General features: G+C 38.9%; 2 protein-coding genes across 2 annotated transcripts; both read right to left on the bottom strand.

Annotated features, from left to right (window-relative positions):
• Positions 1-4,073: 4,073 nt before the first annotated feature.
• cldn26 (claudin 26) lies at positions 4,074-4,730 on the bottom strand (the record flags this gene model as incomplete). Its single annotated transcript, XM_079251802.1, has 1 exon — positions 4,074-4,730. The coding sequence occupies one exon, from the start codon at positions 4,728-4,730 to the stop codon at positions 4,074-4,076; it is 657 nt and encodes a 218-aa protein (XP_079107928.1).
• Positions 4,731-5,824: 1,094 nt separating this feature from the next.
• On the bottom strand, positions 5,825-13,866 carry lztr1 (leucine zipper like post translational regulator 1). Its single transcript, XM_079252082.1, has 19 exons — positions 13,285-13,866; positions 13,139-13,201; positions 13,006-13,062; positions 12,842-12,921; positions 12,623-12,731; positions 12,418-12,501; positions 12,272-12,329; positions 12,018-12,157; positions 11,731-11,932; positions 11,301-11,411; positions 11,109-11,201; positions 10,881-10,976; positions 10,027-10,216; positions 9,758-9,927; positions 9,173-9,456; positions 8,909-9,058; positions 7,587-7,692; positions 7,397-7,477; positions 5,825-6,948 (listed from the first exon to the last, which is right to left on the bottom strand). The coding sequence occupies exons 1-19, from the start codon at positions 13,434-13,436 to the stop codon at positions 6,832-6,834; spliced, it is 2,343 nt and encodes a 780-aa protein (XP_079108208.1). The 5' UTR covers positions 13,437-13,866; the 3' UTR covers positions 5,825-6,831.
• Between the last annotated feature and the right edge of the window lie 314 nt (positions 13,867-14,180).

The following is a 14,180-nucleotide window of genomic DNA, read 5'->3' as shown; positions in this document are numbered from 1 at the left end:
ACCTGTAACTGGAATGTTGGAGTGAACAACTAGCTAAATGCAGCTTTTTTGTTGGAGGTCAGAGAGACCATCTGTAAACTGGCTATTAATGTCCCCAAACTGCTGCCTTTTAAAAGTTGCAACCATTAGTCAAAGCTGAACTCCAACTTCAGCAAAAGTTTTTAGGCTGTCACCATACTGTTGCATAGAAGTACACAACACACAGTGGCACACACACACACACACACACACACACACACACACACATACACACACACCAAGTCATTAATCTTGATCTTCACCTTGCCACCATTCGCAGAAAAAAAAAACTTCATGTTTCAGCTGTGGCAGTGTCTTTTGCTTGTTTTGTTTGAAATTTAAATATTTTATGTTAATTACATGCCAATTGGTATCTAATCTACTCATAAACTTGTCTGGCAAGTATCCTGATTTGTTAGACTGCAGTTAATGGCCTGGGCTCTCTGATTCTGAACCAATAAAGGGTAAAAACATGCAGCACGTTGTATGTGACAATGTATCACTCATTCAGGCATCTCATTGTACTTGTTTCTAAAGAACAACATATGCCTGGGGAATTGTACCGCGATTGCACAATAAGCTGTTTCACCTGCCTTCCAGTGCTTGCTTATTTTGTTAACTATCAACCTAATGAAATCTTCAATAAATATGAGCACCACAGTGGAAGGTTTGATATTTGTTTGCTTGTTGCTGAATGGCAACAGACACTAGTTCCATGTGACTCCAACAACATGTAGGTTTTGCATATTACAATGATCAACAAAGCCTTCCCTAGACAAAGAGACAAAAATGAAAAAGAATAATATAATGGCTGATATGTGAGCTATATTTTCAACAGATTACTGAGGTCATAGTTAAGCTTTAAAAGGAATTAAAAAATCCTTAGTGTTACCTATAATCTACACTATTGATGCCACATGCAACAAAAAAAACCCCATCAAATTCAGATTATTTTAAACTATATAGCTCAATAGAAAGTTTCGAGTGGCTTCATGTGGACTGTGATTAAACTGTGATTAAAAGCAAACAAACTTTTGTCTAATGCATTTACATTTCCTAAAAAGTTACAGCTGATGAATAAAGGAATGATTAACTTGTGTCAGGTCATTTTATTTCTGCTTTGAGCAATAACCTCTCCATGACGTCATGGAAAACAAGAATTGAGGTTTATAGAGTGAGGTGTACAACCCTACAGAGGAGCTGTGCTCGCATGTAATTGTTCTGTAAATGGCCAATTTCTCAGCAAGCACATAGAGACAAGCAGAAGTACAAAACCACAGCAAATGAATAGAATTAAATAAGTGCCAAGAGATATTTGCTAACCTTTATTTTCAGTTTAGTTTCTTTGTGAGTGATTGCTGCATAATATAAAGTGTGATTAACTGAATTTATTAGAGCTAATACATCACCTACACTCTCATTGAATGCTTTTTGTTGTGTGATTTTTAAAATGATTGTCATTATTATTTTATTGAAATCTAATCTGATAAACTGGAGCACTTCAGAGTGCCAAATACAAAGCAATTTCCCTAAAGCACTGTAGGTGATAACAATCCAGCGCTGCAGGCAAAATGCTTTTGAAGAAAGTCTGATTTTACACACACCATCACAGAAACACAGCTCATAAACACTAACAAAGCTAGACAACATTTTCAGGGTTGTAAAAAAAATAAATCAGCTTACCAGTGTTCATGGAGCAGGTGCACTGAGATCCTGTCAAACTCCCTGGGGCTCAGTTTCCCCTGCGGTGCATGGTAGCATATTACCATGAGCCTGCTCGCAGTCCCTCCCTGGGATTCATTGGAGTATTCCCAGTCTATGTGTTTCTCCTCTGCTTTCCTCTTCTCTTTCTTGATGCAGCAGAGTTTCCTGAGAGTGTGTGAGAATGTGTGATTGTGTGTGTGCTCTGCCCCTCAAAAAAGCCCCCTCAAGCAGCAGACTGGGCTGACCGGTTGTGGGAGTTGCTCTCTTTCTCTGGTCAAGCCTGCAAATGCAGCACGGAGGACCTTTGCCAGTTTTTCAGCTGTATGCAGTATTGATGGAGTTGCTGAGGGGATGCTAACACAGCATGAATCCTCACTGGTTCCCTGCGCTTGTCCTCGCAGCCCTGCTCTTCTCTTTTCCCAACATGAACTGTACCATTTCTCTCCCTCTCTCTGTAGTCTCCTTTTTTTTCCCTATTCAGACCATTTTAGTTTCCCCTTCAAATGTCAAAGACCTGACTTGCCAGTTAAACCTGATCAAAGGCTTGCTGCCTTTCTCACTGCACTGCCTGGTCTGACTGCTCACTCACTGCATTGCCTGCTTTCTTTGCATGCATTGTGCTGAATGTCTGTGTCCTGCAAGGATATCAGCTCTTGATGAAACCGTACAGTTAGCATTGATTTTTTTTCCTTTTTTTTTTTTTACCACCAGAACACTGAAAGAACTGCTGTGAAACTGCTACAAACACTGACACAGCTTTTACAGTATGCCGCACTTCTTTCAGTGTAATCAGCAGAGGGTGAAAGAGTGAAAGTGCAGTTGTTGCAGTAAATCTCACTTTCAGTCAGGGGGGGGGTAGGGTGGAGCAAGATTAAAAAGGTATACAGTCTTACTGAAATGAGCTCCTAAGATATTTTCATTCCTTATGCAGCCACTGTAAAAAGAATTTTTAAAAAAATGCTGGGACAAGGTCATTCACCTGAAAATTGCTCATTTCTTTCCACAGCAGACATGGTATTGATGGTATAGTTGATAGATTCCGACTGCGTTCAAATGTCTAAATTTTAATGTAATAAAATCTTTTCAAAGATATAAATTAAAACAGCTTAACTTTACTGGATTAACACTCACCAAATGGGGTAATTGTATTTCTACAGGGTGCTGGCAAGATAAAATGCACACATGCGCTCCAGTGTCAGTATGTTTTGTGTTGCTCTCTCCATGCAATCACATGTAAAACCATGTTTGAGTGGAAGCCAGTATAGGCAGTGCACATGCACAGCAATATGACTGATCAGGCTCTCAGTGTGCAGAAAAGGCCTGTTTACATCTATAACAGTCACTCAGCTAAACAGAACTAGAGAGGGGATGTACATTTATGGGGGGAAGAGATAACTACAACATCCAAAAACCTGCAAAAATGTAGGTAATAACATAACAGCCTGCAAATGTTTAAGAGTTATTAGACATTTCAGCCCAACTGTTTATTAGTAAAGCAAATGAGCTTGTTGACCACAGACTAACAGACAATATTCATAGAACTAATGAGTGTGAGTTTAACAGTGAAACATTTAAGTACTGTACTCACAGCACAACAGACTGATCTGTGAAAGTATAAAGACTTGAACTTCATCCTGCCAAAGCAAATAGTCCATCTTGCAATTTCAGAGAAAGTGATCGCTGCACTTAAATGTAATGAGCGCTTTCTTTGCTCCATGTCAGTCTTGTAAATTTGACATAATTGTACAGACAAGCAGCACTCACAACAAACCTTTACCATGTACACATTGGCAGAAAATGTATAAAAATGGACTTGTCATTCCTCTCTTGACATAATTTGGGACGAGTAACTTTAAATACAAAATAAAGATGTCTTAAAGATAAAATGCTAAACTTCACCTGTCTTGTTTTCCTACATTTCAGCTCATTATGACCAACCCAACTAAGTGCAAGCTCAACAGTTATGTATTTGTTAAATACAACCGCAGGATTGTGCTAATCATCAAGCTAGGATTGTACAAAGATATCCTGTATTTACCTTTTTCATTTTAGAGAAGAATTACGACAAACTTTCTACACAACATTTAAATTTCACCTTAATTTTTTTTTATTTTACTTTAATCAAACCTTTTCCATGTCAACATTTACATCAATATTTCTGCTACAAAACAATAATGTTTTACTTTGTCATAAATCCAGTAAAAATGTAAAAAGACACTACTAATTGCCTTACAACATAGAAATGCAGCAACTGTGAAGCAGTTTGAGAGAGATTGTTTCATTATTCACATCTAAATACTAATATAACTCCCCATAACAAGAGAAATGTGCAGAAATTACATTTTGCAATGTTATAAAATCTCTGTCTTCAGGTAGTATTTTGTCCCATGCTTCACCTGCAGGTTGCTTGATGGACTTGGTGTTCGCTGATCATAGTCTTTCATGCACACAGCCACAAAGAACAGGGTTCCTCCGATGACCAGAGCCAAGCCTCCAAACCATCCAGAGAACATTGCCTCTCCATATTCCCACCGAGGCATCACATCAGGAAAACCTTCATTCCAGAAGTCCACCACCATTGTGTATGCCACAATGGAGACAGGAGCCAGAGTAGTGAGGCCTGATATCCAGGACAGGATTCCACCAAAGATAAGCAGCCCTCTCTTTATTCCAGGCTGCCTCATGCACATCTCAACCCCTTCTAAACCTGGGAAGGCAGCTAACACAGCCAAAGCTCCAGTGCCAACAGAAATGAACATCAGCACCCTTGAGATCTGCAGATCCATCGGCAGTGCCATGACAGACTCGTAAGCCTTACACTGAATTCCCACCTCCTCTGTATAGAGGCAGGTGTGCCACAGTCCAGAGAACCAGTTCTCCACTTCATTAAGATCAGAGTTCATTGTCTTCCAGAACGGTAGAAACGTTGTGGTCAGGGATGTGACCAAGCCTCCAAAAGTCACAAAGAGAGCAGTCCTTTGCATCATCTTAGTTGTGAGAAAAACCATCTTCTTCCTCTGCGTACAGACTGTACTGTGATTCCACTGTTCAGGTGTAAGAGGGGAAGAGATCCAAAATGGCTCTATAGCCCATCCCACCTGTTAGGAAAGCCCAGTTCTTCAGGCTTCCTAAAAAATGTACTTGATAAGAGGGAGATAATCCAGGACTGTGGCTCTACAATAGACACACTGTTTTGTTTCAGCGTTCAATGTCATCACGTTGGATAATGAAGTCTGTTTTTAGAAGAAACCAGATATAACCAGTGGAATTCTGGGCTGTGCGCACAGGTCGGCTTAAACGAATGAAACATGAGTGAGCTGTGTGTGAAGCACACACACATGCAGAGGAAGGCATGAAAGCTATCCCAGGCATGGATACATTTAAAAAACTCCATCTTATAATCTACCGTTACAATTTTCTGTTTGCATCATTAAAACTTTTTAGATTTAAGTCTTGTTATAATGAATCAATGTAATTGTACAGGAATTAAAAAAACATTTTATTTACCAAGAGTCTCAAGTATCTGGACTTTGAAAAGCACTTTGTGCTCGCTTCCTTAGAAAAGTGTAAAAGAGTCCAGTTCTTTGTGAATTTCACTGAGTCTTCAAAGTTTTTGCCGTACAAAAGTCTGTTCACAGAAAACCCAATGAACTTCCTAAGCATTTAGGCCTGGTAGTTTTTCCTCACCTCAGTGGTCTATTTACAGTGAAAACTATTTCATCTGATCACACTGAGTCACCTAAACACAATTATACATTTTAAGATATGCTATTTCTTTAGAGGAACTAACCTGAAAAAAAATCCATTCTGCTTGTTTGAGTAAATAATATTTTTAAGAAAGTATTTGCTAAATTATCTCCCCGTCTCAGGCCAAAGTGCGCTCAATGATCTTATCAACAGATCTGCAGAAAATATAACAAGTCTATATAGAATTCAGTGAAGGGCCAGGGATAACTTTCCAGATTTTAAGATGCATTTAACAAGATAAAATCAAACCATCAATGAAAACTCCACTTTGATGAACACTTTAGTTTTAAATGAAACATCAAGTTAGAACCTGCTTACAGCTTTGAATTGGCCAATATAGTCTTATTTTGCATCAGCAAGTAGACCTGGACCACAGAGAGGCTGATTGCATTTTCATGATTAAACCAGTTTGGCCAGGACCACCTCTGTAGGTTTAGCAGATACACTCTATATACCTCAGTGACAACAGGATTTAAAAGTGCTTTAAAGATCAGCTCAGAGTTAGAGAGCAAAGGTTCCTTTCATAAGGTCAAGAAGGTTTTATGACACAACCTTTACTACAGAGACTAATTAAAGGTCAAGAAATCATTACTATGGTAGATGAATGACACGGCTGTTTCATTAAGATTTATTAAGGCTTAAAATGCATAAAACCAATGCAGGTATATATTTCAAAACACCATACTGACAATCTCATTGCTATTACTTGTATGCATAAAGAGATTTTTTGTTGTAACATTAAAAAGGTGTATTAAATACCTAACAACAAAATGGCTCACACATTCTCATAACCATTTTCTTTTTTTTTAAACTTTGGTTTGTTATGTTTGATTCAGTCTGCAATTCTGCCACTATTAAGAATACAAGCAATGAATGGAGATTTAGGTACATTTTCCTTTTTGTTGCAAATGAATTAAATGAAAGGACGAATCTGAGGAAATAACTTAAAACAGCCTGTCAGATTTCTTGTGTCATAAACATGAACATACAGAAAATAGTATAGGTATTTTTAAAGTATGCAAGGACATACTTAGATATTGAGCAGACAAAAACCTGGCAATTATTTGTGTATAAAGTAAATAAATGGGACAATGAACATACATTCTTTACAAAATTCAAAGCAAGAATCTTGTTTCTTCAGTGATCTCACTGCAGATTGACATATAGGGTACGACACATAAATCTGATCAAGTCTAGACAAAAAGCATGTATTGCACAGGGTCGGAAACATGCAAGGTCCAAAATAAGAGTTGGTTGGGTGGAATGACAAGAAGTAGCAGATATTTATGGCTTCTTGGAGAGGGAGGGTGGGACTGGGATAAAAAGGAAAAGAAAAAAAAAAGCCTCACTTTTGGAGTCATCCTAAATATCAGAGCCCATCTCAGCACATTGTTTGTCTGATATGTGTGTAGCTAGAGACTCAATGATGTCCAACAACAGCAGCTGACTGAGAGACCGCAGGTTGGGGAGCTTGGATACCTTTGGGAGGGGAGGAGAACAAAAAGAAGAAAAAAAGAAAAAATATGATACAAATTAAGACAAGATTATGAGTCAATATAAAATGGGTTATAAGCAACAGTGGAGTTTACATGCATGAAAACTTAAGACATCAAAAAGAAGCGCAACAGAAATATCAACAGCAGAGCTAACACTCCAGTGAAGTCAAGTGAAAATTGAGTGCTTCGCTGTGTCTTTGGATAACAAACAATAATCCGAGTGCCACTGTGACCCTCATGGTTATTTGATGATGTGCTTATACAGCCGGCCAAGCTGTAAACAGTCTCCTCACTATGTTGAAGATGGGTGACGATCCACTTAGAGGCCAAAAGGTTTCCGTTTCCCCGCAAAGAAGACACAGCTAGAGGGTTAGCTCAGCTGCAGAGAGTGGGCAGCACACCCTCAGCGCTCCAGATACAAGCCCACCCACCTTGATAAACTGGTGGACAATAATGTGTAGGCAGTGCTTCTTCATGTCCAAAGCCTGAGTCTTATCTGCTGCCTCCAGAATCTGGGGAGGGAAACATTTAGGGAGAAGAGAAAGAGGAAACTGTTTACTCGGCAAGAGAGGAACATCGCTGTCCAAATAGGTCACCGTAGCCTGAGGGAAAAGCAAATACCTGCAAGACATTCTCCACAGTGACATTCATCTCCAGATTCTGCTTGCAGTAAGCCTGCAGCCTGTTATTGGAAAACCCATAATAATATGGTGCAGCAAACAGATAGCTGTTTATCAAGAGTCAAGGAAGTGGAAAAAGAAAAGTTCTTTCGATGCCAAACTTCACAGACCTTTTCAGAGTTTAAAAAAAAGCCGTTTGTATTTACTTTAGCTGCAATTTAAATTAGAAACAATGTTTCCTTGCTTTGTGCAATTTAAACATTCATGTCACCAGGTTGTAATATGTTAAAAAAAAAGCTATTAAAAACTTTATTGTTTTTCTGTGTTAAGAGTAGTTTTATTATTTTTTAAAGTTCACCTACTAATTCTAACTTAAAAACAACTTTCCTTAAATGTGTATCTAAGAATACTATGTAAACCTCAAGCAGAAAAAATATTTTTCCAATGGACCAGCAGAAAATTAGCACAATTTTTTTTTTTGTAACTAGCGAGACCTTCATGAAGCCATTGTAACTTTTTTTAATTTTGCCAGTGATATTGGTGGCCATTATTTCCGAATTACAAGTTTGATTGCAAAATTATCCCTATCTCGCCAGAGTAAAGAATCCTTTTAAAAAAATCTTGGATTCAGATAGTGATCTGGATCACCAGCAAAATGTAATCACCTGCTTCATTTCCTAGATTTCCTGAAAATTTCAACAAAATCTGTCAATAGCTTTTTCAGTTATGTTTATAGACAGACAAACCAGTGGCGCCAAACACATGACCACTGCCTTCGTCTTAGTACCAAATATAGCAGCATGCTAACTGGATTATCAACATGAGCCAGATCAAAGACAATTCTATGCAACATATGCTATCATATTATGACCATGAAAATGTATGGCTAGTAAATTGAATATTGCTTATATCATTAGTAGCTATCAAGTTATTGAGAAAATACATTTCTTCACTAATAGCAGTCATCTTCCAGATCTAGCTGGATAAGGACTGAGGATACATCAAATCTATGAACGTACTACTGAGAGAGTACAACCTCACCTTTCATGGCATTATTCACAAGTCTCTAGCTTGTGTATTATCCAGTTTCATTGTATCCCCTATTCAATTTAAATCTTCTGGATCACCAGATCCAGAATATAAACATGATCAAAGTGTAACAATATTGAATTATACCATTTACCATGATGTTGTTTTGCTTTTTTGTTGCCCAAGTCCAGAACAGAGAAAATATGAAAAATACTTTCTAGCTTGAGGTATAAGGAGTTAGGGCACTACCTTATGATACATGATGTCTCTTTAAACACAGCTTGAAAAGGATACAGAGAATCCTCTGGAGGCATGTTGACATCACCATAGTAGATATAACGCAGCATGGAGTCGAAGGCCTGCTTGCTTGGAACCATTTCACCAATGGAAATATTTACCTGACCATCCTCTGGCATGAAGGAGCGGAACATTGCCTCAAAGTAACTGTGACATATCAGCATAAAGAGTCAATCACATCACACAACCAAGATTACAAAGGTAAGAAAATATAATCCCATCCAGGGGGAAATCTATGCAAAACAACAAAGTTGTGTCTACCTGGACCGGGCTGCCAGGATGGCTTTATGTGCCGGCCGAGGGTGACCATCTAACAGCAGAATAATGTCACAGAACTCCAGGCCACCTCCCTCCAAGTAAGCCTTCATGTCCTGAACTAGGGACGTCCCAATATCTACAGGCTGGTCCGAGTACACTCTGGGGGGAGGCTGCTGCTTCCGTCGCACTATTTCAACTATCAGTGGGGTGGAAAGATGCTCAAACTCTTTCGTCATGATCACTTGATTGAAGTGTGATTCCTTCACCACAAAATTAAGGCAGTGTTCCTGGAGAGAAAAATATGGGCATTAATGTTAAAACTAATGATGACTTTGCTATCTTTAACTCTCTGATCATTTTATTTGCTTTGTTTTCTCCAGCACTTTGGTCAGCTGAAGTTGTTAATAAATGTGTTTTACAAAGAAATTTGACCTGATCTTAAAAAAATTATTTAATACCAAGATGAATTAGTAAAATATTAAAACTAGCTACCGATACTCATGTGGACTCAGTCATCTTAAAGTGAAAAATTGCGTATTTCTTCCACTAGAGGTCAGTGAAAGACATATTTTCCGTTCGTCTGGATACCTTGAGCTGGTCCAGTTGCAACTTGTTGGCATTTTCACAAACACTGAGCACATTCTGCAGGTCCACTGATGCCTCAATATACTGCACACAAAGCTGCTCCAGTCGGGAAAGCTTAAAACTAAGGGCCAATTTGTACACATCCATAATTAGAAGAACATCCTGAACATGACCTGTGTAGTTGTGAGACAAAATCAGAAATAAGGAATCTGTCCTTTACTCTGAAATGAAAGCATATATCAAAGAAGAGAGAAGCATAAAAAGCAAGCTACCTCTGCGGGGGTACTGGATTTTGTCTGTGTAGAGAAACTGCATTAAAACTTCAAAAGGCTGGGCTTCTGCTTCTCTGATGAACACCTCCAGCAGGGGCTGTGTGCCCGATGGCCTATTGCCTGCTGGCATATCCCTCGGACCTCCAGCTGCTCCCTCATCACTTTCCTCACTGCTCTCCTGTTTGGTCCTCTGTAACACAACAAATTATTAAAAACCTTCCCTTTTACGTTCCATCTCTACAGAGATAATATTAAACTTCTTGTGTTAGTTTTTTCCTTTCATTCAGACAGTGGCTAAGTAAATATTATTTATATCTTAGCAACATGCATATTTTAACTTAAAACAGTTAGTGTCTTATACTGCGGTAGCTTTATTGAACAGAGACTAAATTTAATCGTTTTGGGTGGTGTGAAATGTGGTGGGGTTTCCTCCTGGAGTTAAAGAGGAAAAATATTCCAACTGAAGCTTTACTTGTTAGTCAAGTCTAAATTATGTAAGGTAAAAGGGAAAAAAGAAGTGCACACCTTCTCCAATGTACCTAAACAATACAGGTGTGACTATCACAATAAATAATATATCTACTGAACATTAAGAATATAATGGCTGAAATATGATGATATCAGACAGAAAGGAAAGGAGCCTCCACAGTTATTGATAACATTTTAACTCTGACTTATTGGCTCTCTGCCGGTTCAACCGCATGGCAGTCTCTAACCGTTTCATATTTCAATAGATAAAGGAGCCAGATATTATATTTGGCAAATATAACATGACCACTGTGTGATCTTAAAAACATTTTCAGACACTCAGAGGTCTCAGAGGAAATGAGCTGTTCTGGCGGCATGGCTCTGACCTGTCGCTGCCTATCCCGAGCCTGCAGGATTTTCTTATGCAGCCACTGACATCTTGCAGTCACTATGGCAATATGCCCCAAGACTCTCTCCTCCCTCTGTAAACAACACAACATTGAGGCAGACCAGTGGAAAAAAAACAAACATGTTAGGTGTACCATGAGAAAGTCACTTTGTATTTTTATTCTGTACATTAGAAGCATCACACCAGTACAACTACAGACACCCACCTCGCCGAGAATAAACTCCACATCACAAAACTGACGGTTTTCCCACAGTTTACCATAATCCTCATGGAGGGTGCACTTTGGGTAGCTTGAAAACTGAAAGATAAACAGCAGTTTGTGATCTCTTTATCGCATTGGCTTAAATAAAAAGACCCAACAACTAGTGTTTAAAATGACTACATCATTCACACTAACCTGGAATCTATACATCTCCCCACTTCGCACATTGTTGTCCACAGTCCCTCCAAAGATGTACATGGCATCCTGAATAACAGCAGCAGCATGGAAGAGTCTCCCACTGGGCATCTGAGGAGGTAGACGTGGGGACATTTTTTTTAAAAGTAACAATATTACAATATAAAATATTCAGGAACAACTAAATGTAAATTGAAAAAGAAATATTTGAGAAATTTTAAATAGCTTTTAAATCAAGTATAATTTTTTCCACACATCAGATGTAATCTAAATAACAAGGAATAATCCACTAGCAGTAAAAGTACCAAGCAAGTTATCTGTTAAGAATACACTGAATGAATCTGTGACATCATTCATCCATTTTGATATAAAACAATCTGCTTTTTTTTTGCTTTTTTTTTTTTTTTTTAAATTGTTTTTAGGTTCATACCTCACTGTCAAGACTGGGATGGATCACTTCCCACGTCTGAGAGTCCACATCATAGCAATGCAACTCATTGGGCAGAGTGTTGTCAGCAGCACCTCCAAATACATACAGGTGGCGATCAAAGGCAACCATCGTGTGGCCATAACGTCTCTGGGGAGGTGGAGGGGAGCCCCGTAGTAAATGCTCGGTTGGGATACGTGTCCACCTATGAAGGTAGATTCATTAGACCAACCTTACCTGCCATCCACAATATCAGTAACAGTAGGTTTGTAATGGAAAGCTCAGCTTACATGTGCCCCTTGAACTCAAACTGAAAGAGGTTGTTTGTGATTTTGGCTCCACTCTGACCAGAAAATACAAACATTTTATCCCTGCATACAGCCACAGGGAAGTTACAGCAAGACGGGGGAATCTCACCACTCTGATCAATCTGATGGGTAAAAAGGCAGAGAATGAATTTTAAAAAATCAACAACTATACAGCATTACTAGGCATTTTAATTTGAATTATTTTCTCTTTAAATATGAAGGTGAACTGAACTGGCCTCTTCCCAACATGCATGTTCTCGATCCTGCAGACTGATGGTCCACATGTCATTTAGCCTACACACAAAGCAAAAATAAAATATTAATTGAAATTCAACACAAAAATCAATGTTGATGTATTGATCATAAAAATGCTCAACCATACCTAGCATTCCCATCATAACCAGCAAATATCCACAGCTTATCGTTGTAGACTGTCGCACCATGTGCAGATCTGGCTACCGGCAAACTGAAATAGACATCAGATTTTAACCCCTAAATATTTTTGTTTTCATAACAGCATGCTCTTGTGTTATGAAAACAAAGGTAGCCTAAAAAATACAATCTAAGAAATACAAATACATATTTACCTTCCCTCAACTTTCCATTCAGTCCATTGCCCTGTAGCAAACTTGTACTCAAAAAGGTCATTTTTATTTTTCAGGTTGGAATTTGAGTAGATATCTCCAGTGTATCCACCTGAAATATTAAGTTGAACCTTATTGCATCGATATATAATTTTAAAGGGGTTTGAATGAATTATATTATTTTAAAAATAAATAAATACATAAATATGAAGAAAAACTTACCAAAGACAAACATGCTGCTGCCATAGACCACTGCTGAGTGGTGATATCGAGGAGCTGGAGGTGTTCCAGTGGTGAAAGCTCTGAGAAACACATTATTATCAATTCAAGTTTCAATAATATTCTGCAGTTTTCCTGTGTGCAACTTAAGGATGCTGCAGCCTCACCGACACCAGGAGCAGTCCTTCACGTCAAAGCGGAGCAAGTCATTCAGCATGTTTTTCCTAATGGGTACAAAGAACTGTAACACACTGTTCATTGAGTACACAGAGAAACACTTGAATCTGAAGAAGCACGCACCCATTGTCTCCTCCAAAGACGTAGATAGCATCCCTGTAAGCCACAACAGTGTGTTTGCTGCGCCTGTGAGGATACACACAACTCACGGTGAACACAAGTAAACATTCAGGATTTAAGAACAAGCTGAAATCTCGTCAGCATGTTACCTTGCACCAACAAACTCGTCACATGGAGGAAGTCTTCTCCAACGATGAACAGTCTCAAATGGGCCAAAGTTAAGAGTCAAATATTCCACACTGTCGGAACAGCTGTGGTCGAAATCAACACTCGGGGCCACCTTAGTTGATTTGCAGGACATTTTCGCAAACTCATCCAACAGGGTCGCTTCTCAGGGCCACTCATCAACAGGGACGTCCTCTGGTAGCGACATTGTCGATGGCGTGAAAGCTACTATTGCTGTCAGCGCTAATTTAGGTGTTGCATTGGTGTAAATAATCACAAAGTCTGGTTTGTTTGTGAAACTGCGGTGCTCTGACTACTGACAGCTAGCTACTAGCTATGCTCACAGCTAGGCTTAGCTAGCTGGATATGAGCTACTGCTACTCTGCAAAACAAGCAACAATTACGACGAATAAAGAATAACAGTATAACTAAAGTATTGTTATTTGTTTAGGCGGTTGATATATATTTAAGTTCAATACTTATCGATGGAGTCTGTAGTGAAGCATGTGATAGAAAAACTAAATTAGAAGAGTGTCGTTATCATAGAGATCTCTTGGCCATCCACGCCCCCGCGACACTGGTGCGCACTTCACTTCCTGTAATGACCAGATAGAGATGGAAGCGATGGGAAAGCATGTCCTGGGGTACTGAGGTTATCATAGACATCGCATATATGATGTCTATGGAGCTTATAGTAGACACATAGGTATATCTCTACAAAGGCTCCAGCTCCTCCGAGCTGCCGGTGTTCTGTCGAAACATGGTACCGCAGGTTGAATTTATGGTAAGCCTTTGCAGGTCAATCTGAGCTATCCTGTCAGAAGAGTACCCCGCGTTTTTTCCATATAGTTCATTGTTTGGCCAAAAAAAGTTAGTTACT

Source organism: Telmatherina bonti (assembly GCF_933228915.1).
Source record: "Telmatherina bonti genome assembly, chromosome: 13".
Classification (NCBI taxonomy): Eukaryota; Metazoa; Chordata; class Actinopteri; order Atheriniformes; family Telmatherinidae; genus Telmatherina; species Telmatherina bonti.
Note: the sequence above shows the minus strand (reverse complement) of the source record. Positions and strands in the feature narration are given on the sequence as shown.

Excerpts from the sequence above, each read along its gene's own strand:
- lztr1 (XM_079252082.1), bottom strand. The coding sequence starts at position 13,436 with ATGTCCTGCAAATCAACTAAGGTGGCCCCGAGTGTTGATTTCGACCAC. Across the intron at positions 12,330-12,417 it reads GGTTATGATGGGAATGCTAG|GCTAAATGACATGTGGACCA; the intron begins GTATGGTTGAGC and ends CTTTGTGTGTAG. Across the intron at positions 11,933-12,017 it reads TTTGAGTTCAAGGGGCACAT|GTGGACACGTATCCCAACCG; the intron begins GTAAGCTGAGCT and ends CTACCTTCATAG.